A 27,570-nucleotide genomic window follows, 5' to 3' on the forward strand; every position below is an offset into this window, starting at 1 on the left:
AGTATTAATAGGCACAGTGAACTGCAACTGTTAATAGAAGATAGTCTGCAGTTCTTCACCTACAGCAGGTGAAATTTTGAGGAGTACTGCATTAAGTTGAATTGCAATATTATAATGCAGGATAAGACCAATTCCGTCTTCGTGTTTTTGAAGTACAGTCCCTTCCTTATATGTTACAAGCAATGATTATTTAATTTTCAGTTCCATCCTGGTTTATATTTTATACTGTATTACATGTACTGTCAGTATTCTCAAGTCATAGTTACACTGAAGTTATTGCCTCCATATGGCCACTCGCAGACCAATTTTCTTAACCAGCTTGCTTTCTCTCACTTATGTATTCTTCATTTCTTCAGTATTCTGTAATTATCATAATCTTCTCTTATTCAGGTTTCTTCTAGAAATGAATTCTCTACGTGATTTGCATTTTTAGTAATCATATAATCAACGTATTAATAGCTACTCTTAATATATGTTTGCTTAAAAATATTTACATTAAGCTATGAACTCTTATGGCTTTTAATACTTTGCATTGTATCCTCGCTCTTCATTATCTTGCTGCTGTTATCCCTCAACATAGATCTGAAGAGGGATAAGGGGAGAGTTTTGGCTTTCTGGAGCATTAGGCATTTTATAACTAACTTTGAACAATCAGCTTGATTGTTGCAGCTTGAACGTATACCTACAGCTTGAAGGTATTCAATACCAAATACTTGTAGTTTGCCTTCTGAGGCACAACTTTATTAAACTACCAAGCACATTTAATAATAGTAGAAACGAATTTTTGGACAAACAAAACTTTTTAAATCCTCAGATTTCTTGTGGCCTATCATGTGCTCCTGTTGAACTTTCAAGGACTGTAAATGTGATATTGTTCCCATGGTCCTGCAGATCATAACTGTTTAAAAACAAAGCAAAGACAGACCTGATAAGTCTTTACTGTTATGGCAAGAATGTATTCTGTTAAAAGTAGGTATTACACTATTCATATGCAGACGAAGCAAGTAAAATTTATTGAAAAATCTGTATTACAGGTGAATACAAACAGTTGTTAGTTCTTAAATAACTGAGAGACTTCCACACATAATATTATAACATGTTATGAATTGCTTTTAGCATGATATTACAGTGAGGTATTCCCTACATTCTCAGTGCTCTTTTTATTCTCAAGCAAATAGAATTTGTGTTGTATGGTAGATGTGTGTAGACACGAAATATCTTTTAATAATAAACACGGATATAGATGCTATTTGCTTTTCATCTTATTCTGATGCTGAAAGTTCACTTTTTGTTTTTAACACAAAATCTGTCTTCTGTATCCTTCATACCCTGAAATAGGAATGCTTTGAATCTTTATTGAGCATTCTTCACTGGAGCTGGACAACACTGGTGCTGGGAGTTGAAGAACTTCGTGGACTTAAAGGATTCCAATACACTGCTACTCTTTTGGATTTGGAAAGGTTGCGTTTTGTGGGTACTTGTTGCCTGAGGTTGCTGAGGGTCTACACCTGTGAAATATATCCAATATCAGGTATTCCTCTTAATTAACTTGTTTCATATTTATCAGCAAATAATAATCTACAGGACATTGAAAAGTTGATCTAAGTATTCATGTAGGGTATGCTATAAGATGAAATTGCTTATACAAATGGGCTTATTGGAGCAATTAAGAGACTTACTATCAGAAATGGGATATTTGCAATGATCTGCATAACCAAGCGTCCAGCATCACATGTATACACTGTAACTCATGTCTATTTTAAAGTTAATATGTTGTTTGGCTTTACAGTTGAGTTCTTTTGGACTATTTTGTATCTTCTTTTTTCCCATTTCTGTACATAGTAGCTGCTTTGGTGGTGAGCACAACTGAAATTTGAAAGACAGTATCTGTTTTTCTTGCCTGTAGTTTAACAATGCTTATATTAAAATGCAGCATATATTATGAAAGACTGGAAAACTGGAAGTTTTTGATGTTCCGGTTTCTTTGAAGTAGTTTAACATCCTTCACACTTTTGATTTTGAAATTAACTTCTCTGAATGTGGATTCATCAATGTTGCTAAATTCTAGTTGTTTTATTTGCATGTAAAATGTGCATTTTTATATGAAAATGTTTAACTTGTACATTTAATGTTCCTCTTTGTGTAACCCTTCAGCTACAGCTAAGGCAGTTGTAGAAGAAACCAGCAAACTAGCAGATTGCATTGGAAAAACTAGGACCTTGCTGAGAAAAATTTTATCTGAAGGAGTTGATCATTGCATGGTGAAGTTGGACAATGATCCACAAGGATACCTCAGTCAGCCCCTGAGTCTTTTAGAAGCCGTTCTTCAGGAAACACAGCTTGCTTTCATTCATTTTATCCAACACCAGCTCTCCAGTGGGCCTGTCTTTGTGACTTGCTGAATTGTTTGGATCAGGTACATTAAAATGGCACAAGTAAATATTACACCTTAGCTTGCCCTTTTGCTCAAAGAGAAGCCAAGCGATATTTAAAACCTTTATTCCTTTTTTGTGTTTATCCTGGTTTGCAACTTGAATTCTGCTGTCATTTGGTTTTTCTAATAATTTGGTTTGGGTTTTGCCTTTTTTATTTTTTTTAAAAATGTCCAAGTTCAACAAGAGCCTAGGAACTTCTGTCTCCCTTAGCAGTAAGATTCTCTCTGGGACAGTGAGGAAAATTTGTGGTGCTGGTAACTGTCAGCACCTGCTTTTTCAGTGTTGAGGCCGTGCCTTACGTGATTACTCTCGCTGCATGTTGCTTTGGAGCATACATGTGGCTTTTTTTAATACTCATAACTAATACTTGAGTAATTTCTCATTATTAAATGTTACAACAGTGGTCTGATCCAGCAAAGTACATGAGAAGATGGCGATATTATTCCATAATCAACAACTGTCTTCTAAGTATCTTGCTTATTGTGAATGAACATCCCACATCTAAACAATGTAGTTGCTTGCTTGCATTGATTGCGGTGAGATGCAAACAATTTGCTTCTTTTCATGAAAATTCATTTAGCATATAAAAATTCAAGGAAGAATCAGTTCTTGATATATTATTCTAATTAAATTGTTTGATTAATTATAATAAGTGCTTTGTCTTCAAAGGGTGCCATAAATGGGTTTATTATTTTAAAACATGTCAACCAACAAATTTTAATTACTCCAATTTAAAAGATCTAAATGGAAGCTCATGAGAGAAGATAATGTAAAATTCACAGGAAAGCTAACAATATATGAAATTCTTTATCTAAATTATTTTTATAATTACTATAAAACTGGAAAGTTCCTTCATTTACATTCCTTCATTTTCCCTCATTTACTTTGAATGCAACAGTGCCATTCTATTAATTTCTTTTTATGTTTTTAGGACATCCAGGAAGCAAACTTCAAAACCTCCAGTAGCCGGCTTCTTGCTGCTGTTATGTCTGCTCTCTGCCACACTTCAGTAAAACTGACATCTATCTTTCCGATTGCTTATGATGGAGAGGCGTTGCTGCGATCAATGGTCAAACAAGTCAGCACTGAGAATGACTCTGCTCTGGCCCATCGTTTTCCTCTCTTGGTTGCACACATGGAAAAACTTAGTCAGGTTAGGATATATTCTAAAAATTTAACAACTTGTTTTACTTTGCAACAAAAAACAGTTATGTAAGTTAAGTTTTAGTTTTATAAGGATGTAGCTGAATTTTCCTGAGTGTTTTCTTTCTAGAAGGCTTGTTTCAGAACCTTATTATTTTATCCGATTTTCATCTTTCGGTCTGAAATATTCCAATTATTTCTTGTTTGGAGAATGTCTGAGCAAAAATTATTCTTACTTAATTTGGAATATTAAATTGGCAGAAATATAGTTTAGAGTTGTCTTCCATTGCATAGTGTTTTCTGCAACAAAGTTTTTCAGCTTTTTCATGTGATCACAAGAATGAACATGTGGATAGATTGTTCTGAGGAAGAGTCAACACAGCTTTGTTAATAAAAAGCCATGTCTCGAACTGGAGTTTTTAAATGAGTCAGCAAACAGGTGGACAAGGGAAGCCCAGTTCATACAATTCTATCAAACGTTATTAAACAATTTCCCAACCAAGGGCTCTCGAACGCTGTATTTTTGCAGTTCTGTTATTCCAGAATAGATTTACAGGAATGAAAAGGGTAAAGATGATAATCAAAGGTATGGGACTACTAAATAGTATTCTTCACTTTAGAAGACAAAACGGGTAAGATCTTATGAAATTGTGAATGATGCATGAAAGGTAAATAAAGGATAATTGTTGAGTCTTCCAATACCAAAAGTTTTGAGCAACCAGAGACCTTAGCAAAAGATAAGTCCAAAAGATTGCTGTTCTTCATAAAATACACAGTTAAGCTGTGGAACATATTCCTGTAGGCCATTATTATGCTAAAAGCTTTCACAAACTTGGAAAGCACTTGCACATATTCCTGAAGAAAAAAAAAAACACCAAAAGCTATTAAATGCAAAGGTAGTATTTCAGTCTTGGGTACAGCTACCTCTTTACTTCTGTGCAGGTATCTGTGCAGGTTTGCTTGGCCTGATTGTCTTCCGTATCGGTTCACTACTTGGATATTTTTGTGAGACAAAATGGTGAGAAAGACAAACCTTTGATTTCCATCAGTGGAACTGATTTTATTTTTCCTTATTGGGAATGACTTTTTGAAAAACAGTGGATGTCACTGCTAGGTAGAAGACACAGCAGATACCTAAGCTTAGATTTGTTTCACAGTCTTCATTCAGTAAAGTAACAACTGTTTTTATAAGCATCCCACCACTGGTTTTATCTTACCTGCTTGCAGCGAAGATTCTCTTCGCTAACATCAAAGCCAAAAAGCTTCTGAATTTCCTTTTAGACAATGGGGAAGACAATGATATGAAGAGTTCCATAGGTAGCTATATATCTGTTGTATTCTAACGTATGCTTTATAGATGGTAAGGAGGGCTATAAGAAAAGCTCTCTCCTGAGAAAGACACCTATATATCTTTTCAATGCAATAAACAAAGTCGACACTACCTCATTTTGGAAATTAGAATATTAATCGGTTTTTTAACAAAGGAATACATACTATGATAGGTTTGAGAATTTTTTTTTTTTAACCCTCTAGACATTTCTTATTTTTAAGAAGTGATGGATTTTTCAATTACCTAATGCTTATAATATGTGAAAATGTTTTGTTTTTTTTTTTAAAGTAAGAACAATGTCATTTGTCCTTTTTCTCTTCATAATGCAGAGCGAAGAAAATGTTTCAGGGATGACAAGCTTTCGGGAAGTGCTGGAAAAGATGTTGGTCATTGTTGTTTTACCAGTACGGAACAGCCTTAGAAGAGAAAACGAACTCTTCTCTTCACATCTGGTTTCTAACACTTGTGGGTTGCTTGCTAGTATTGTGAGTGAGCTTACAGCATCAGCATTAGGATCTGAGGTAAGGCTTCTATAAAATCATTGCTAGAAGTCTTTCGGGACAAGTATATTATGAATGTGGTACAGGCTGTGGCAGAAATTATATAGATGTGCAGATTTTTCACAGATATTGGAATTCTCAGTTCTCAGTAGCTTTCAGATCTGTATCATAAATTTAAAAGCATTTCTTCACTGTATTAAGGAAGTACTGTTGATAGTTAGCGACTTCATTATGGCTGCAGAATACTGCAAATTGTTTACAAAATGACAATTTTCTTTTGAGTGCTTCTCTTTTTGCATGCATGTCTCTGCATGTATACACTCAAAATATGTTTGTTCAGTGCTCACTGGAGGCAGTGCCACATGCCTGAGTATCTCCGTGCCTCATAATGTGTTTTCTTTATGCCTTGTGTGTTCTTCCTTCATATGTAAGATACTCCTTACACATATCTTCCTTTATATATTCAATATTATATAATATGTGTATTATATTTGTCTATATCATTAGACTTTTTCCAGTTTATTTGCTTAGTATTTGAAATTGAGTGTGGTACTAAGTTCAACTTCTTAAAATCCAGAGATTCATAATCACACACAGAATGATAGCCTCCCTTTAATGAAGCTATCAGGTCATTAAATGATGGAAATTTATTTGATTTTATTAAAGGGATGACACTGTCTCTACTATCAGCAGACTTTTATCACAGAAAGAACCAAGCTTTTGATAACATCTTGATTAAAGATGTTTTTATTATTACGCAAGATCTGTATCTGTCCTCTCTTAATCTTGATCTTACTTAAGGCAGAAGTACCTAACTCTTCTTGAAGCACAGTTAAGCTATATTTTGTGCTAATTCATCCTATAAAGTCGGATTCCTAATTATTCCTAGTTAATTCCCAATTAGCAGAAATTATATATTCTTTTTTTCTTTTTAGTCGATATTGAATAGAAGCCCCAGTAGTGGCATCTTCAATGTCGTATCGGTTGACTTCTAAAATTTACCCAATCTGGTAATTTAATTCACTTAACTTTGCTTTATTAAAGTTGTCTAACATTTAGCAGTTAACTTTTTCTGGTGCTTGTATTTAACTTTCTACAGGTTGATGGGCTGAACTCTCTCCATTCTGTCAAATCCACTCCAAACCGATTCACTAAAACAAGTCAGGGAAGAAGCTGGAATACTGGGAATGGATCCCCTGATGCAATATGTTTCTCTGTCGACAAACCTGGTGTAGTTGTAGTAGGATTTTCTGTTTATGGTGGAGGAGGAATTCATGAGTATGAGTTGGAGGTATTAGTTGATGATGTAAGTACTGCATTTGAGAAAACAATTTGAACAAAAGTAACTTCAGAGGTTTTCATAATATGTTTTTCAAAGTAATATTGTAATATTCTTATACAGTCTAGGCTACCAGTAAAATAGTGCACTGGTAGTAGGGTTTTTTGGTTTTCTTTTGGTGGTAATTTTTGCGGTATTGCAAGCTACGTACTATATCCAGTAAGGTCCTTATCTTGGTTATGGTCTTGAAATCTTACTTTAGTACAAATAATATTTGAAGTATAGTGGGCTTTTCACTTCCTGGAATTAGAGGTAAATTAGTACCTGTTATATCTCTGTAAACTGCAAAGGAAAATACGAAATAAAGGAGACCAAGTTAAAACATTTTAAACCAAAAATTGAAGAAAGGGGTAGCCTACCAGCATGGTCAGGTTATAGCTACAGATGTTTCATGTGTTGTTGAAGTACTTTCCTAGAGGAAACATAAAACTGTATTGTTTGTTCTTGTAATGAAGAAAAACCTCTGTTCTTTTACATCCAGTTGTTCACTTTAACCGTCTTCTTCTAATCTCTTCCACAGGGCAAGCATAGGTTGCTATGGGAAATTAACCTCTCTGCTCAGTAATTTCCTTTTTAGCAGAAAGGCTTTACTGTTGACTCTGAACAGGTTTTTCAGCTTTGTTTTATTTGTTGTCCTGGTTTCGGCTGGGATAGGGTTAAATTTATTCCTAGTGCTGTGTTTCAGATTTAGTATGAGGAGAATGTTGGTAACACACTGATGTTTTCAGTTGTTGCTAAGTGCCCTCCTAGTCCAAGGACAGCTCCCATGCCTCCTGATTGAGCTAGGTACACAAGATGGGAGGGAACATAATCAGGACAGCCAGCCCAGCTGGCTGATGGGGTATTCCATACCATGTGACGTCATGCTCAGTATATGTATGGTAGGCGTGATCCAGGAAGTACCGATCGCTACCTGGTTATCGGTCAGCGCGGGTGGTGAGCAATTGCGTTGTGCATCACTCATTTTGTATATTCTATCATTATTATTATTATTTTCCCTTTTCTGTTCTATTAAACTGTCTTTATGTCAACCCACGAGTTTTTCTCATTCCCACCCTTCCGATTCTCTCCCCGCCCCACCGGCCGGGGGAGTGAGTGAGGCGGCTGCGTGGTATTTGGCTGCCTGCCAGGTTAAACCACGACATTTGTAATGCTGTGTGTAACAATTTATGCAAGAAAACGTAACTTGCACAATTGCATGAATGTGTCATGTGTTTACATTATAAATGTATTAAAATGACTTTGTTTTCTTGAATCAGAGTGATCATACTGGAGATTCAACTCATTCTCATAGATGGACATCTTTAGAGTTGGTTAAAGGAACTTACACCACAGATGATTCTCCAAGTGATATAGCTGAAATCAGACTTGACAAAGTTGTGCCACTGAAGGTAAATAAAAGAAGTGCACATCTGTAGGTTTCATGTGACTTCTTTAGATAACAAATACCAGAATGTTCAACGTAATTTTTTTTTTTTGTGTACGCATTTATAAATTAATCTTGATATGTTTGCTTTACAAATTTTCAGTTTCAACCTGTAGCTGAAAATTTCAGATCCCAGCAGCAAAAAGAAATTAAGTCTTTATTTTTTATAATAGCATAAGATAGATTGTAATTGCTTAGTAATTTAGAATATTCTTGAATGTGCAACTTTTTTATGTGCAGTTTGGTGGCTAATTTTCTTGGGTACCTGGTTCACTCTTAAAGTAATTAGAAGTAATATTTTACTTAAGTTATGGTCCATAGTTTGGGAACAAGGAACAGCTTTTGCTTTCTTTAAATGCTGGATCTTTTTCAGTTAGTTTAATTTGTCGAGTGCTTTGAAGGACTTTTCAGGCTCTCCAGTATTAATGTAAAATAATAGCTTTAATAATACTGTGAAGCCTAACTTACATACTTGTTTTATACTGTGTACTGTTTTTGGCTCTCCTTTTTAAGGAAAATGTGAAATACGCAGTTCGCTTGCGGAATTATGGAAGCCGGACTGCCAATGGAGATGGAGGAATGACCACAGTTCAGTGTCCAGATGGTGTAACATTTACATTTAGTACATGTAGTCTGAGCAGTAATGGCACAAACCAAACACGAGGACAAATTCCACAGATTCTTTATTACAGGTTTGTGTGTTGTCATGACCGTGAATAAAACCATCATAGTGCTATTATACCGCATGTGTTTTTGAGAAGTTACAGAAATAAATACATCTGGAGTGTGTTTGAGGAAAGAGCTTCTTTAACAGCAATATTGTCTTCTTCCAGTGTAGTTTCAGACTTAAGTTATTTAGTGAAGACAGTTTTCAGGACACCAGTTGTACTGGTGCCTCTTCCAGTCTTGTTTTAGATTCTCTTTTTTTTTTTTGACTTGGCAAATAATTTGATGGCTGACCTCTCTTACAAGGTTCATTGTCTACTGCTTTAAAGCTGTAATATGGGAGACTGATAAGATGCAATACTTCAATCTCTGTTTTTTCTATAACCTAAGAGATTTTTGAGAGACTATTCACTGGAATGTTTATTTCTCTGATTTTGTTCAGTTCCTTCCTCTGTTGCCAGAAAGGATTGCAACATGTAGTGAAGCAAGTTCTGTTCATGTAGGAACTGTCTCCTCTCTTACTGTAGAGTTCAAAGGTATAAAAAGAGAAATTGCAACTGCCTGAAGAAAATCAACTGAAGCATCTGACTGTCCTGCAGGGAAGCTTTATTTTAGCCTTTCAGGATGATAGTAGGAATTCACTTAAGGTAATGCTTTTGCAGAAAGCATTGCTTTCATTTTTGAGGTGCTTACCCTGATATGCATGAAGACATGATTTTCAAAATGTGTCAGCACCTGAATATATGAATTACTACCATTATCTGTACAGCAAAAAAAGTGTCACGCCTTTTACTCAAATCTCAGTTTTTGTGGTAAAAGGCTGATCAACAGTAGATCCAAGAAGTAAAAGGAGCAAGGAGTAGTAATTTACTTTTATATTTAATTATGTGCAAGATATACCTACCTAATAAAAGATGAAGAGGATAAAATAAGTAATGCTACAACAAATGACGTGTTTTGGACTAGCAATCACAAGAACATGTTGCTCTTAAGAAAGTTTTAAAGGAGCTAAACTATGAAGAAATAAAGTTGCCAGCAAAATTATAGTAACAGTATATTTGAAGATATGGGATAGTTCTAAACTCTTTTAAAACATGAGATCGGCTGTACTCAAAGACTCAAAGATCCAGCTTGTCAGTAGTAACAGTAATTGCTTATCAAAGAATGGAATTACAGTGGTGCATGTCATGATACTTTCATTGATTTAGTCTCCTAGAATCTTGGACCTCTGTGTTTAGGGAATTCCTCCAGCACTTGGAAGAATTTCATTATGAAGTATCATAAATATGAAGCATCGTATTTATGATATGAAGAAGGAGGAAAGAAGAGAAGGAAAACATTTATTCTCACTCTTAGAATTTCTGCTTTTATATAAGCAAAAGAGGGAATAAAGGAGAAATAACAATTTCTTTGATTTCAGAAAAGCAAAGGACATAAAACTTCAGTAAATGGAAGCTTCAAGGCATTCTAGCTTAATAATAAACTAACATATGGCAAAAAAAACATACCAAAGTGCTGTCTTCAGAAGAGTCTCAGGTTTTTTTGTTTCAACTATGATAAAATTCCAAGAAGCTTTTGAAGGACCATAATGGCACAACTCAGAATTGTTACAGAATAAATTAAGTTTTGTTTGGAAAATTTGCAGACTGCTGCCTGTAATCACAATGTCTTTTGAAGTTCGCTTGGACAACAAGAACCTAAATGTTATCTGATGAATGACTGTAGTTATGAACTTAGTCAATTTGAGGATTCCCAGTTTGATCTATAATGATTGAGAGTTTGGTTTGTCTACAGTAAGGGAACAAATGTTCAGTCAACTGTTACAGAACAGAGCTTGTAAGATTCACACTTGATTTTGTTTGAAGGATGCTCAAATACAAATAGAATTGTTGCTTATGCAAATGCCAAGAAGGCCATACCAAAAGAAGTATGTTAATGCACTTCTGATTAGGGCAGAAATGCTTTGGAAGGATTTGTTGGAACTGTACCCAGTTGGAATTACACCCACTGTCAGTCACTAGTAAATTTAAATTAAAAAGACTTGAGGCTGGCAGCAAAACTACAATTCTAGGACACATTGACAAAAAAAAAAAATCTTTTTGTAAGAGTGGTTAATTTAAGTCATAGAGAAGGATAGGTATCCTTGTGTGGACTGAACTGCTCCAAGTAAAGTTTTTGAGCATTCTGAGGTGCCAGTCCTAGAATCTTAATGGTCTGGAATGATGTTTTGAAAGATCAAATCTTTCTGGACAAACATAAGAAATCCAAAAGAGAATGGGAAACTTTGCTTTACATGTTGACTAAGTGATTTTGGTTGTCTATTCCAAAGCTGAATCACTATCATATTGAGGGCTTGAATTAGTTTATGGTTATCTTTAGGCTGCTTTGAAAAAGCAAATCAAACCAGATCTTTTATATACCTTATTGAAATAGTTTTGTGCATAATGTTGTTTAGGAGAACCTAATTTGACATACAAAGTGGATTTCAAAGAAAAAACTATTTGTTAAGGGTAAGCCTAAGATTGTATTTCAAAACCAAAATTAATCTTTAGAATAAGGAGGGAGAATCCTTTTCCCTCTTATGATACTGCAGAAATATCCATTGAAAGAGTTTTACTCGTTTCTGTGATGCATTTAGTATTATTCTATTTTTATCAAGATAGGTGGTTGGGCTTGGAAGAGCATAGCAATTAATACATTTCTGTGATTTGAAAGGCATCTAGTCAAAATAAACATTTCAGAAACATGCTTTTCATATTTTCTGCCGAGTAAAAATAAACTGATTGCACAGTGCTAACACTGAGGCACTGCCTCCAAAATATCCTCTGTGGTTTCTTTGATTGTTTCCTTTATTGCTTTATCATAAAATAATTGTTTTACTTACTCTATGCTAAAAATCAGTCAGTCATGTTATTTTAATATAATGTTGTCTTTTGTGAACTAACTTTAACTTAATCCACCATCCAGGAGTGAGTATGATGGAGATCTGCAATCACAGCTTTTGAACAAAGCTAATGAAGAAGATAAAAATTGTAGCAGGGCTCTTTCTGTTGTGAGCGCTGTTGTACGAGCAGCCAAAGACCTGTTGCACAGGGCTCTTGCTGTAGATGGTAAGGCTCTTTTGAAAATTGACTTTCAAAATTTACTTTTCAAAACTTCTTTCTTTGATAGCAAGAGATAATAGTAGAGTACCAGTGATATTGTGGTATTTCTCTTTTGCTTTCCAAAGCATATTTTTCTAACCTGTCATTACTGTAGGTATCAAACTGTGAGTAACTTTCTAAGTCATTGAGTTGCACTTTAGATATCATAGACTGATACCTCATATAAATTTGCTCATCAATTTAGCAAGTATCATATTAAAGCTGATAAGATTCTTTATTTCCAAAAGATATGCTATGATGGGTCAGTTCCAAATTTTATTGCATGTTTTGCACAGTGGTGGTAATCAGAAAGACTGGTCAATGTAATGCATTTATAAGCACTTAAACATCCATTTTTGAGAAATGCAGGCATGGGCCTTAAAACCTGAATGGTTTTAAGCTATCATCTTCAGCCATTCTAGTCAAAATATCCAGAATATTGCATAGTGCTATAGAAATTGATTTGGAGGGCTGGGAGGAGCTTGTGCTAGCTTGTATGCCATAGAAAGTATGAACACAGTTTCACAAAATGGCAAAGAATGCAATAAAATTATGCTCTAAGAGGAGGAAATTTTTTAACAGAGAACTGTGTATAATGGCATGTTTATCTCAGGTGAACTTTGCAGATTTAGAATTTGCCAATGCCTAGATAATGAAAATAATTTGAAATAAAAACTAGTGTAGAAACTAGAAGTTTAACTCATAAGAAGCAAACCAGAAAAATAAGATCTGTTTTGAACCATGGTACATTTATTAATAATACCTGTGTTGTAATTATCTTTGTTTAGCTGAAGACATTCCAGAACTACTCAGCTCTTCCAGTCTGTTTTCAATGCTGCTTCCTCTCATAATAGCCTACATAGGACCAGTAGCGGCAGCTATTCCCAAGGTATGCTCCTCAATAGAAATTACTGAAGAAATTTAAGAATGTTATACAAGCAAAAGGTTTACTTTGAAAATCTGGACATGTTTATTTCTTATGATTTTATGAATTAATGGTTTATATTTGACCACGTGACTCATCATGAATTTTCCAAGAGTCAAGAATTTTAAAAACATGTCAAGTTTTAAAAATGGCTTTTTTTTTTTTTTTTACTTACATTGAAGACATCATGAAAAAAATACCTTAAGGAAGCAGAGGGAAAGATGACAGGCTTTAACAGTAGGAAAAGAGAAAAAGTTAGAAGGATCTGGATGTATGACTCATTGGTGAATATTGGTGGGATGAAATGGTTTTTATATTATGTAAATCCTAGTTTTACAATAAATATCCAAAGCAGCGGTAGCTGCCCATTAAGATTATTTGTATCAATTTTAGAGATGGAAAGATGTCAGCTATAAATAAAAATAATGTTACTTTTCAGTGGCAGAGCATTTTCCATGTGCCCGGTCTTGAACACTCTTGAAATCTCTTATTAGATTTAGCTGGTAGACACTATTGCCTTTTATTGCTTTTTCATGAACTGTAAGCTCTCTTCTAACTTCTCTTTAAAGGGGGAGGAAAGAGGACTGGCCACTTAAAATCTAGCAGATTCATTTCATTAAAAATAGTTTCAAATTTTAGTTATCTTGTTACTGTGATGAACTGGAATTTAGAACCAAGTGTTTTGCTTTAGAAGTGTTCCTCTCCTTCGAAAATGTCATAAAGATTACAGAGAACAATGCGGTGCTTAACACTACATGCATTAAAATACGTTGAATATTTAAAAAAAAACAATATTAATGTTGTTATAAAACAAAGTATAACTGGACTATGACTTCAATATGTCATTTGCTTTCTCTCAACTCATGCTTATTGTTTGTTAATGTTACAGCTTTTTAGTGTTAGAGAAGGTGTTTTAGTGAAGGTATCTCACAGTTGTGTACAGATTTTTGTTTCAGTTTTCGCAAGTCTCTAAGAGGACTATTTGAGATTAATGTAGTGATGCTTTTTCTGTCAGGATTGTGTACATGCAGAATTGGAAAATGACTGAATGAGTTGTGGTAATGATATTCTGAGAATATCCAAAACAGCCATTGTAGAGAATTGTAAGTTTGTGAGTATTGTTTTCACCCAGTCATAAGTAATACTTTGTGTGTGGTGTTGCGTTACAGGTTGCTGTTGAGGTCTTTGGCCTAGTACAACAGTTACTTCCTTCTGTGGCGGTTCTGAATCAGAAATACGCCCCTCCAGCTTTTAACCCAAATCAATCTACAGACAGCACCACCGGAAACCAACCGGAGCAAGGGCTTTCAGCTTGTACTACCTCCAATCACTATGCTGTTGTAGAAAGTGAGCATCCCTATAAACCTGCCTGTGTTACGCACTATAAGGTAAGCGCCATTTCTAAGTGCGCATACAGTTTCTTAAAAGATTTTGACATGTGGGTTTTGTTTCGTCAACATTTACTATCTGAAAAATTGTTGCTATTGGTTATAATTGAAATTATCTAATATAGGAGACAGTTTCCTATATTATTACAATACTGTTTTCGGGAAAAACATCTGTCCAGTAAGTATAGTGAAAACTATAGTGGAAACTAGTGTAGTTTTAACCCCCTAATGCAGGTATCTACTTTAAGTGCCTAAATTTGCTCAGTCATATTTTCCTACTGTCATGCACAGTTTCTTTTCTCTAACTGTACAGATTGTAGAAGTTGGAAGTCTTTATGTTTACATTACCTAATCATATCTCAGACTTTCTTACCTAATGCTAAAACAATGCTTTGTAAAAATACCTAACGTCAATTATAGTCAAATTAATATGCATTATAGTGTAGGGATCCCTATGCTGGCTATTGGTGATCTGCCAATTTAAATTCTTTAATAATTACTTTCACTTGGACCACGATTTGGCATTGCAGAAGTCTCTGAAGTCCTCTTAACTGTGTTAAGTCTCTCTGAGTAGGATTCATGCTGCCTTAAATGAATGACTATTGGAATAAAACTAGATTTTCCTCAATGTCAATAGAGAAAGGGTATTTTTTCTAGTGGAGTAAAGGGCTGAGGCATAAATTATATGTCTGAGAGAGAAATCCAGTGTTTCAGTTATTGAAATAGTGAGTTCTGCAGTCGCATTGATTCCATGACTGTAAATCCAGAGGTAGCAAACCTGGAATCAATTAAGAGCTGGAGGAGGTCATTAATTACTATTCCACTTGCTTGTCCTGTGAGACAGCAAGGCACCCACTGCAGAAAATGTAGTTATATGATCTTCGTGATGCAATGATGCTTATTATTGTTCCAAAAGTTTATGGAGCTCATCTGACACCTTAGGCTTAGTTGTTACTGCTTTTGAATTTCTGTAGCTGTATGCTATCGTACTGCAGGCCGTATTCACAAATGTGATCCAGCTGCTGTGTACTTTTCTAGCATTGCACAAAACAGATATTGAATGTGTTTGTTGAAGTTTGCATTTGAAAAGGTATTGGGGAGTTAAATGTTTGTAGTAGTCTGTGGTTGTTTTGTTTAATGATCCTGTGCAGAGTTCTTAAAAACAATCACAAATGGTATCATAAGCACAAATACTTAACCTCAACATAAGTTATAATACATGACTGTAATTCAGTAAGGTGTAAAGCATTTCAGGTATATCCGAATTTCAAAGAATCAATTAGGTTAATGTTAATCTAAAGCATATCAAAACAACTGTACAGAATTACATAATTGCATCACTTTCATAGCCTAAAGAGTTAAAACCAAATGGAAATGAAGAAATAAATGTAAAAAAAAAAAAACAACCACCCCCAAAACTTGCACATAATTAGACTATTGTTTTGTTTTAGGTGACTTTTCCTGAATGTGTCAGGTGGATAACAATAGAGTTTGACACTCAGTGTGGCACTGCTCAATCAGAGGATGTTCTTCGTTTACTAATTCCTGTCAGAATTGCGCAGAGTCTGGGATTTGGGCCAAAGCAGACTTCTGTTCATGAAAACCTTAATTCATGGATAGAACTGAAAAAATTCTCTGGATCTTCAGGATGGCCTACCATGGTATTAGTGTTGCCAGGTAATAAATAGATACTGCAATAATTTCTAGTAATGTGAATTTTTAAAATAATGAAAGAAAGTTTGATTTTTCTGCAAAATTATCTTAGAAGACAAAGTTGAAAAAGTATCTTCACCCAAGCTGGCAAGAGTTCATTATGAGCCATTGGTTGTACATCGGTTGATTATGTTTATATTAGGTTTCTTATTTGAATTGTAGATCTGCGTATTACTCATGGTTTTACTTTACATGTTATATATAAAGCCTAGGTTTCATATATGCCCACATAGAAGAAACATACAAAAAGAGGAGAAATATTAAAATTTTGTTTTTATTTATTTTATGTACCCTTTTACTTCTATAAGGAAATGAAGCTCTTTTTTCTCTGGAGACTGCATCAGACTACGTGAAGGATGAAAAGGCTTGTTTCTATGGTTTCAAATGTTATGCAATTGGATATGAATTTAGTCCGGGATCTGATGAGGTAAGGAAGAAGTGAAATGGCTACAATTGCTGCACCTGTTAATTCTCTCCTATAAGGCCAGTTTTTTTGATAAAAAGAATTGTGTTTCCATTTCTGACTAAATAACATTAACAAAATATTTTGAAGTTAATTTCATGTAAGTTTTTAACATTTTTTTTTTCTTACAGACATTATTTGTTTGGAATTCTTTAATCTGAATGTTATTGGGACGGCTTTTTGTTTGGTTTGTTTTTTTAATAACTGTGACAGTCTGCAAATACATAGCATGATTTTATCTAGTATGTCACTGGGATATGAAATTTCCTAAAATTCTGACCTGGTCTTCCCTCATAAATCCAAAGAATTGGGGCTTTCCAATACACAACGATTCGAATTTTACTGTCACTGCCAATTATGGGATGACAAACCTGCATTATTTTTCCAGTATTCATTCATACCAGAACTCTCAGACTCCCTGGAAGTGCTGTGCTCATTTAGGCTACCTGAGATTTTGCGCAGTGGTCACCTCATCTTGTCTTTAAGGACATGAGTTGTTTCCACTGCTGTTTGTTGCAAAGGGAAGATAAAATTTCTTCATGTCCTTGGGCCAGTGCTTTATTTTGGCTTATTTTAAGAGATTATTGAAAATACTTAATATGCTTTATAATAATTCCAGAAAAATAGCCCTTCCCTTATTTTGGGAGTCTTTGGGCCTATTGCTTCACATGAACTTCACAAGGTCTGCATCTTGCTTACACTACAACCCTCACAGAAGATTTACCTCATCTTATTCCTGGATTCTGCTCAAGCTAAATCATGTCTTCAGGTTTTTAAAACCTGAGGTTCTTTGGAATTTCATAACATGTCAGATAATAAAACATACCATAAGATTATTCGCTATGATGGTCTCATTGGCTTGCAGCAAATCAGATTTATAAATCCCATAGATAATCTAACTAGTCTATGATTGAGTAATAATAATTTTTGCTTAAGCAGAAAAAAAGATGCAGATTCATATACTTCATTAATGTTTTTGAAAGCATTCACAAACAAAACTGCTGGCAGATGTTTAACACTCAGTGCTAAAACATGCTAGCTGATATGTTAACTATATAATCTAAAGAAAAGTTACAAGTAATTGTTTTCAAACATAACCTTTTGCAGCCCAAACACTCTAATTTAAAGTTCTATAAATAGAAAAGCAAGTTTTACAGTGTATAAGTTACCTTGCGTCTCAGGACTAAAGCCTCCATAAGTAACTTAAATTAAGTAATTGGATACACAGTGCAAGTTTCTCGTTCTTTTGGAAACTTTGTGATGACAATTTTCTGAAGTGCTACCATGGGTAGAAAAAGAAGCGTATGTTCTGGTGACCACTGTATTTTCTCTAGCTTAAAGGAACAAGTGTCAGTAAGACCTAATTCAAGTCAGTGGGATTAATTTTTGCACATCTGATTACCTTTCCTTCTAAAGGACAAGCTTCTGGTACCGTTACCTAACTATAGTATATTGAATGACATTCATTGTTAGGGAAGTCTCTGTAAAAACTGAAAGATGTCATTGAGTGTGAGCAAGTGCATCAAGGAATCGGGTGTAGTCAAACTGTTAAACTTTGTTTAAACCTAGGATTTTTGCAAAAATTACAGATTTATGTTTTGATGAATGAGAAGGAAGGCTTTTGGTCATTATTAAATCTACAAAATATATGCCTTCTGGTACTGATGTTCACACAGCAGGGAACTGTCCGAGGGGTTGATCCACATTTCACATCTTTACTTGCTTGCTATTTCAGAACCTGCTGTTTTGAGTCCTAAAGATGCAGTTTATCAAGGGTTTAGTTTAAAATGCATTTTGGAGATTTTTCAGTCTGCTTGGGAGTCTCAGAGAATGCAAGGCAAGTCTAGGGTAACTGATTTTGAAGGCTCTTTCCAAAGGAAGGATTTTTTACCTACTTTATATTTTGCTAGTTTCTGTAAGTCTGCCTAGAAAATCCATCAGATGGAGGTAATCCATCAGATGGAGGTTTTCCATCTCCCCCACTGTTTTTTGTTGTTGGGTTTTTTTTTCTCCCCCTCCATGAGAGTCATCTGCCAGAGGTATGCTGAACCACCCACAGGTTTGTTTAAAACTTAAAGTTGGTGTTAGTGCCAACACCTTTTTGTGAGCAAAGTTAAAGAGATCGTGCCTGCATGTAGCTGGGACAAGTTGAAGGGAAAATATCAGATACATTTCTTTATGGTTTAAAAAGTAGCTGCAACCTCCCTAGCCATACTGCTCTCCCCCCATTCCTTGCACCCAGACTCCTTCCCTCTATGTATTTGAAAACTGTGTGCGTGGTCTGTTGTTCTTTTTTTTTTCTTGTGAACAGGGTTGAAAGATACTGAGGGAGACACTCTCATATGTTTTCAGTTACAAGTCTGGTGGGAGGGAGGGGGAGTCTTCTCATTCCTGGAACAGCAGCGTCAATGGGAATAAATAACTTTCCAGTGTGAATACAAGGGAGAAACTGTCAAGGGCTTCTCCGGGGATTTATAATGGAGAAAGGGAAATTATGGAATCTTTTTTCCATCCTTGCCTCTCCAGCTAGAGAAAGGGAAAAGGAAAAAAAGTTGTGAACAATACTACCTTTAAACAAGATGGGAATGTGAGTTGATGTGGTATGTATATATGTACAGCTTAGAAGAGGCATTGCTTTGCAATCCAAATATGTATCAGTAGGTTTTTTGTATTAGGATGTTCCCTTTTCTCTTTAACGTTACAGACAAAAGACAATTATCATCTTCAGATGTTCTTACTAGGCTACAAGAAGCATGGTAACCCATTTATCAATACTCTTGCCTAGTTGAAACTGTTCTAAAAATTTGGTACTCTGACCCATGTCACAGCAAAACATGACAGTCTAGCTGTTTGGCAGGAACAGTATCACTGGGAAATGTCAAACTGGAATGCACAATTAATGTCTCTTAGGATAAAGCAGTGTCAGGGAAATGCATTCATTATCCTATTTTCTGAGACACTATTTTATTAAAAAATTTGTTTCAATTTGAAGGGCATTATTCAGCTGGAGAAAGAATTGGCCAATTTAGGAGGATCATGTGCAGCAGCTTTGATGAAGAAAGATCTAGCGCTTCCTATTGGTAAGTCCTACTCAAAGAACATACTTTGTTATGTCATCATTGTTTCGGGTTTTCTGAATGAATACTACCTTTAAGTCTTAATGTTGCTTTCAGTTAGAGATGATCATACAAAATTGATTCTTAAAACTGAATTAATCAAACAAGATAATAAAGTGGTGTTGTTTTCTGCTTACACTGTTCCCTTCATGCGTGTGTGGGAAGGAGGGAAACCTGGTCATTTAAATCTGAACCAACTCACCCCATCTACAGGTAGTGTATCAGTGTACGAGCTATGTCCTACACTTTCCTCGTGGTACTTCACAAATGTGCAGGTATCTTATTTGTATTTCTCTTCCACTGTTTTTTCTCCCTGCACTCCACACTTTTCTGAATGAAAAATACCTGCAGCATTGAATTGTAAAATTTAAAATTACTTGTTTAAAACTGAAAGTGACCATTGCACGTGTAGACCTAATAGCCTAAAATATTTCTGCTATAGTTTTTTTCTTACAATTACAAAAAAAAAATTACATATTTTTACAGCAGATGCAGCAAATAAGTTTACAGTTACCCAAATGCAATTTAAAATTTAAGGAAAAATATGAGTTTATGAAAATTAATGGATACGGAGATTGAATTAGAACTTTCTAATGATGTAGCCATATTCTGTGTAATAGCATTTCTCCTAATTAATGTTAGTGTATAGGAAGAATAGGCTCATAATCTATAATAGGATATCTCTTTGATCATTTTAATTTAGAAGCACAAACCAGAACTCTCATATTGTTAATGGGACTGGAAGTGTTTATTAATGAGCACGAGGGCATTGATCAGTGTGCAGTTATAACCACAAAACCTGATTTGAATTTTTTAACCCGGTGTTTTGCTTGCGTATTTGAATGTGCAGATTTCTTTCTTTATGTTGTAAATAGGCACCTCAATTGCACTAGTAGATCTGTATTTCTCTCTCAAAAGTACAGGCAATTCTATAGTTTAAATAGCGCCCTCTTCTGTTATCCTCCAAACAGCTGCGTTAACTTCTTAGTTTTGTTGATTTCCCTAGCACCCATTTATCCTGCTGGTCCCCATGCAAAAAAAAAGAAGCTGAAATTGAAATGCTTCTAACTTAATTTCCCAGGTTTTCTACTACTTCATACTTCCCTCTAAAGAGTTTTTTTGGCTTTTGAGTGTCTAAAACAAGAAGGGAAAGTAGGTGGTACCTAGATTGGCTTTGTATGCTTTCATGTAGAAGAAACTTGAAATAAAACATGCAGTTAAGTTACCTATGCAGTTTCAGCTACCTGTAAAAGTGGTTGCATATGATCTGCAAGAGGGGACAGATGGGTGCATTGCCTGTAAAGAGTTTCCTGACATAATTACTGACATAATTACAATTGATTCATCTGATCGTTTACTTAACATCAACTCAAGCACTTCAGCCAAGTGTGTTAGTGTTGCTGATAATATTACAAAGCTAACAACAAACAGGCGTCATATGTGTCTATTGTTCCTCTACAATACCACTGGACCCTGTGAATAAACAAAACTGATGAATTATAGGCAGCAGTGGTAGTGTTTGCAGATGTGAACCACTGTGCAGCCTTTTTAAGATGGATTTCGGTTGTCTGTAATTTTGCTTTGTTTATGTGTTTTGCTTGGTGTCTCAGAAAAACACTGGCAGGAAAGGAGGTAAAATGTGGTTTTCTAGAGCAACATTTAAATGACTTAGTATCAGACTACTTTTCCTTTTTCTGCATTCTAGATTATGTATCTTTCTACCTTTTGCTGCAAGTGAAATGGTGTCTTAAAAAATACCGTATTACTGCCATTGCCCATATGCAGAGCAGTATCTTACTAGTGGAATGGAGTGTCCTTTAAGAAGAAACTATATAATCATATAAAAGACTTGTAATGCATACACACAAGAAGGCCCTTTGTGTTAGACTTCTCATACTTCATTTTATAATTTCTACAATTTTACCTTTGTTCCATGTGTGGATGCATACAGGCTAAAGAAAGTAACCTAAGAAAAAGGCTCACTCCAGAAAAGAACTAACTTACAATGCCTGAACTTTGGCATTTAGAAATTAGGCATCTATATCTAAGCTAGTAGCTCTAACCTTCTTTCAGAGTTAATGTAGACATCTTTAGAGGTCGATTGATGTCATCCTAAGATGAAGATGTAAGAAAAATGAAATTAATCACCCAAAGGAGGAGCCTGTTTCTCCTCCATTTGCTATAAAGATATCTTGTAATATCTAAGTCTGAGCTCATTATCTCATGCTTCACTGCCCAAAAGTAGGTGAAGTAAATCCTGCTCTATTTCCCAGATACTCTTTAGACCTCTGGATCCAACTAAGTGCTCTTAAAACCTGGCGATTTTAATGAAGACAATAAGAAACTTCATGAATGTGGCAGAATTTTAAGAAAAGGAAATAGGAAAAACATGGTTGAAAATTCTCACCAGGTACATTTGTGGAAGGTTGTACAAAGGGCATCATAGGAGTGAAAAAAAAAACAAAACCCCAACTTGTCTGGAAACTTTCTGTCAAGGAAAATAGAATGATTGAACTGACTTCAAATCAGAGTTAATAGTTGTTACTGGCATCCTTGTAGGACCCTTCCATCTTCAGCTTTATTTGCATGGTATATGTTGGTCTATTAACTTTAAGGAGATTGTCCTTCACAAATACCTTGCTTTTTAATAATTGCTATAGTGGGTATATTCTGTATACAAGTAGCCAAATACTTGTATAAGTATTCCTCTAGAACCATTAGGAAAAAAGGTGTTTTGAAAGGACATCAAGAAGGCTTTTAGCCTTTTTTGCTCCAAAGGAAGATGGACCAGACAGTGATTCCTTCATGTATTAGGAAAACTGTCTTTGAAAGTACACCCAAACATTCTTTGAGTTACCATGTTCAAAAGGTTACACTTCCTCCTTGCCAGTTCGCCAAGACTCAAATTTAAGATACTTCTTCCCAAGAGAGAGATCCGGTCTGTGACCAAGATCTAACTTAAACAGCAATGTGGAATCGATTGGTGTATTTAACATTATTACTTACTAATTGTTTCAAATTTGGTAGAAGTTATTTCTGAGAGCATAGTTTTTATATACCTTTATTTCTTTGAATTTTAAAAATGCCTTAGGACTTGGTTCTTCTCATTTCTCTTTCTCTCTTCTTACTGGTAGAATTGCCTGACATGTTTTTGAGAGAGAGTAGAAATATGGTAACCTTATCTGTTTTACTTTTCTTTTCTGTTAAAAGGCTGTGTTTGGCAATTCTGGTCACCCTGGAATCCGACTTTGGAGTTGCATTTGTGAGAAAGAAGTATTGTGTAATAGAACGTATTTGAGTTTTATGTTTTAGGAGGAGTCATAATTTACAAAATTGTGCAGTTTATGAGGTTTTCAAATACTGTTACTAGTGTAAGTTCTTAAAAGGGAGCAGCTGGTGCATACTCGTAGGTACTGCTTCCTAGAAACCACCCTGACCTTCCAAAATCTTTTTCTGAAAGTATCTGGTCACATCCAAAGATTTGCCATACATACTGTCTTGGAGATAAGAAGACAAGTACCAAATTTTTGTTTTGTGTAATGTATATTGTTTATTTGCTTGTGCACTGAACTACACAGTACTGCATGTTTACTATGTTACTTGAAAATATTAATCTTTCAACTGCTGGTTAAAAATGTTACACATCATCTTCAAACTTAAATTTTGTAATGTAAAATGCTTCACTAAACAGAATTGAATTTCACATTCCATCATATGTAGCTAAATGTCAATATTATCGTTATGAAAAATGAGTTTATTTTTTTGTCGTGAAAATAAGTTCTATTTTTACAGCAGGTAATGAATTTGAAGAAGATCTTGAGATTCTTGAAGAGGCTGCTTTACAGGTATACTGCTGCTTTTTTTTCCATTGCAACATACTTCAGCACATAATTGCATTGAAACTTTTGACTGCTATGGAAGAAAATCGCTTTAAGGTTTTTATAATAGGAGGGTATCTGGCTTTTTATAAAACAGTTTAAGAAAGTCTTACAGAAGTTTAGTATTTACATTAAATCTTTTTTAAAATAAATCTGCTTAGAAAAAATGCATAAAATATCACAGAGGAAGTTAAATGACCAAATATATTTCAAAATATGTAGGTGTCTGACTTAGGTTGCACGATTTAACAAATTTTAGATGTTACCAAAATTAATCCTGCACATGTCTCTGTAATTGCAGAAATAAAATCACTTTTTCAGTTGCACGGTAATATTTATCAAGTCCCAAATAATATGACTGTAGTTGTTCTGGATTTATGATATATTTTATTTATTGTGATGGGAGCTAGTGCTGGTCAGTAGCTCCCTAATTATAGCCCCTAGCTGATGATGCACAGTGAAAAAGGAGTTTTCACATTCTGTCTCTCTCTCCTAATTATCTTCAGGGCAACTGTTTTGAAATTTAGTTGTCACAGTACCTGCTGGAAAAACATATCAGTGCTACCGTATGACACCATTGCATAGGCCTTAGATGACAGAACAGTAAACAGAAACTGTCAAGGAGGAATCAGATGTTCCTTGAAAGAAATATTTTTTTCTGCAATCTGTTCTTGGACCCAACCCGCTGTGTTCTAATTCAAAGCATGAGCTAGGAGTGTGCATGCGAGTAATGGATTCATTTTCACTTTTAGTCCTGTCTGTTAAATATTTTATGCATCTTTTAGCCTTCCTTCCCTTCTCACAAAGAAGGGATTTCTTTTACTTTGTCTCACCCAAAAATATCTTTCTTAAGAGATCTGCCTTTCTATAAGTTATATCTGTAGCCTTTTATTTTCTTTTGGAACGTGCTCATTGGTCATATTTTCAGAACAGCTCTCTTCACTCTTCCCCTGGTCACAATTCAGCAGCTTAGGATATTCTGAAAATAGAATACTGAAAAGTTGTTTTGTCTCTATCCTTTCATCCCCACCCCAACCCCCGCAAAAAAAAAAGGTGTGCAAATCTCACTCCGGCATTCTCGGAAAGGGCTTGGCACTATCTCACTCACCAACCATTTTGGAAGCTCTTGAAGGAAATCTTCCACTGCAGGTACAAAGCAATGAGCAGTCATTTCTGGAGGATTTCATTGCTTGTGTACCAGGATCAAGTGGTGGACGACTTGCAAGGTAAAAAGTTTGTGTGCTGCGTGAATAAACCTATTACTTTGTAATTGTAATGTTTAAGTTTTGCAACAAATAGAAAATGTTTAGTTATGTGTTAAATTTCAAAACCTGTGCACTGTTGCTTGTCTATGCAACTAGCTATAGAACTTTAATAGTTACATCAAATATTAGTTAAGTTAAAACTGTTTGACCGTATTGTTTTTATTAACATATTAGGTAAAAGCATTTAAGTATTCAGACCTTCTGCGTCCTTTCTTAGCTGGAAGTCATGTTTGTACAGATTAAGAATTTATCTTTTGGGGGCCTGTAAGGGATTTTAATATTAAGTTTTTGTCTTTGCTGTAGGTGGCTTCAGCCAGATTCATATGCTGATCCTCAAAAAACATCATTGATTTTGAATAAGGATGACATTCGATGTGGTTGGCCAACTGTTATTACTGTACAAACAAAAGACCAGTATGGGGATGTTGTTCATGTTCCTAATATGAAGGTAATTATTGTCATCTTGGCTGTTCTTACACTTCATCATGCCTTCTTTTAGTATTTGTTGTAGATATTCCATAGAATACTCCTGTATAGGGTATAAAGTGGCATTTGTAAATTCAGTGTAGTCAGGCTTTCTTACCTCTAAATCCACAAAATTATCAAATTCTGTATTATGCAACACTGTTTCATGCAATTTGTAGCTTGTCTATAATAAGTTACACATGTGTAGCTTGTCTCTAATGAGCTACACATGTGTAGCTTGTGGAAATAATCAGTTGTAGATGATGTTTGATGGTGATGATGTGCAAGGTGACAAGAATCCATTTTTTAACTTGAAAGCCAGGAAAGAGTATTATAAATTTTAAACTGAATAAATGTGATGGAAAAAAGAATCCATTGATGGACCATTTTATAGTCACTTTATTTTAGACTAGAACAACAGCACTTCCCCCTTTTCTGTTTCTAATATTTGGAAGTTCCTGTAGTTTGTTGTTGTTGTTGTTGTTTTTGAAGTACTGGAAAGGAAGTATTCATGACAGCCTCAGGTAGAATTGGAAAACCCTGGCAGGCTTTGGAGTAAAACCTATGGGATATGTATAAAAGTTGGCTGCTTGATTTGAAGTAGCAAAGCATACGAACAAAACAAATTGTACACAAAATGTTTTTCACATTGTTTTAATAGCTTAGGTTACATCTGTGTTTTAAAGCCCACTATTACTCTGGAATAGTACGAATATTTTCTAGACTTGCTTTTCTTTAAGCCCAAAAGTAGGTGAAGTACCTTATACAAAGGCATAATTCCTGTCATAAGAACTCTCAAATCTGTTCTTATATAGGATGTAATAATTGACAGTTATCTTACAGTGAGCTGTAAAAGTATTAATGAACTCTGAGTCTACAACAGTAACACAAGAATCAGTCACAAACACAGCTTGATTGCAATTTAAATGTGTGGTTACTGACTTAAATGTGTGACAAAGGAAGTAGGAAACTTTTTAAGTAGTGATTTTACTCTATCAATCAAGATAAGGATATGTCAAAATATAGACATCAAAATTATTGCTGGATTCCTTGTTTAATTACTATTTTTCTTCATAAATGTATTAAAGTAACAAAACTTAATTCAATTTAATCATTCTGTTGGATTCATTCAGTGTGCAATGTGCTGACATAACTTCCAGTAAATTAAAACGGCACATGAAATCTGCAGCAGTTAAACCTATTTTATTGCAGATTTGGGATGAGCGGTGAGTAAACTTATTTTCCAGAGAGTCTGATCTTCCTTAGAAAACTAAGTACAGCTGACTCTGTTACCTGCACTAATGGAGGTCTGTGGTATCTCTGGGGAAAAAAAAAGTCAGATAAAATATGTTAAATGTGCTGATGTAGTAGGGTGGCAGAGCTAGCCAAGATCCAATCTGGCCACTGCTGATCCAGATCTAGCAGGCCCTGATGACTCACTCTGAAACCTGCGCACTCATTTGGAAGGCTCTGTTCCCTACTTCTTGCATTTTCTGTTGTGGGAAAACTTAGCTAGGCATACCAGACTACGTGCTGCTTCCCAGGGAGTGCTTTGGGACTGGCAGAACTGACACTGGTCCTTACTGATCATGTGCAAAGTCAGCTGGGTGCTTCTCTCCTGTACGTTTACATTTTTCAGATATGCTGTGCTTGACTTTGCAAAGTATTAAGTGTAGACACACAGGTTTTTGACACAGCTGGATTTATAGTGAGTGCTCTAAGCACTTTGTCACTGTACCTTATCAGATCTAAAAGAATATGTGTGTGTGTTTTCTCCCTATAATGATCTTCTGTATTCCATGTCTCATTGTAGGTAGAAGTCAAAGCTATTCCTGTTTCTCAGAAAAAAACATCTCTGCAACAAGAACAAGTTAAAAAAGTGCAACGGATACCAGGGAGTCCTGCAACAGCTGCTTCCCCTAGCAGTGATATGACCTTTGGAGGACTTCCTTCACCAAAGCTTGATTCTTCGTATGAGCCAATGATAGTGAAAGAAGCTCGATATATTGCTATTACAATGATGAAGGTAAATTGCTGTCATTTTAGCAATACAACTATACAATTCAACATTCAAAGTGTGTAAAGGTATGCAAAGGAGAAGGAAAAAAGTATATTTCAGTTTGGTCACAATCTGAAAATACATTAATTACAAATTACTCTGATTGTATTTAAGTTCAGCAGAAAACTAGGTGCATCAAAAGGGCCAATTGCCTGAACTCTAAAGCAGTTGTAAACTGGATTAGCATTTAAAAAGAAAAGTTGTCTTTGATTTTGATTACACTGATTAACAAACTAGTCTGAATCACTTAGGAGAAATGAAAACAGCTATTGAAATGGTGGAGGGCAAGTCAAACCAATGTATCCGTATAGAGTTG

At 35.1% G+C, this 27,570-nt stretch overlaps 1 protein-coding gene across 1 annotated transcript in view; it reads left to right on the plus strand.

Annotated features, from left to right (window-relative positions):
- The window catches only part of LOC104072385 (E3 ubiquitin-protein ligase MYCBP2-like), a gene marked incomplete at its 3' end in the record, with an annotated part of 94,714 nt that overhangs the window by 21,722 nt on the left and 45,422 nt on the right, over positions 1 to 27,570 (plus strand). The window contains 18 exon segments of the mRNA XM_009584370.1: positions 1,339 to 1,531; positions 2,155 to 2,331; positions 2,334 to 2,416; positions 3,376 to 3,588; positions 5,238 to 5,429; positions 6,508 to 6,714; positions 8,007 to 8,138; positions 8,687 to 8,865; positions 11,807 to 11,949; positions 12,771 to 12,871; positions 14,077 to 14,295; positions 15,747 to 15,972; positions 16,317 to 16,435; positions 19,464 to 19,551; positions 23,383 to 23,432; positions 24,519 to 24,691; positions 25,034 to 25,178; positions 27,009 to 27,221. Of these exon segments, the coding sequence (XP_009582665.1) occupies positions 1,339 to 1,531; positions 2,155 to 2,331; positions 2,334 to 2,416; positions 3,376 to 3,588; positions 5,238 to 5,429; positions 6,508 to 6,714; positions 8,007 to 8,138; positions 8,687 to 8,865; positions 11,807 to 11,949; positions 12,771 to 12,871; positions 14,077 to 14,295; positions 15,747 to 15,972; positions 16,317 to 16,435; positions 19,464 to 19,551; positions 23,383 to 23,432; positions 24,519 to 24,691; positions 25,034 to 25,178; positions 27,009 to 27,221 (2,853 nt within the window).

Source organism: Fulmarus glacialis, unplaced genomic scaffold (genome assembly GCF_000690835.1).
Source record: "Fulmarus glacialis isolate BGI_N327 unplaced genomic scaffold, ASM69083v1 scaffold35708, whole genome shotgun sequence".
NCBI lineage: Eukaryota > Metazoa > Chordata > Aves > Procellariiformes > Procellariidae > Fulmarus > Fulmarus glacialis.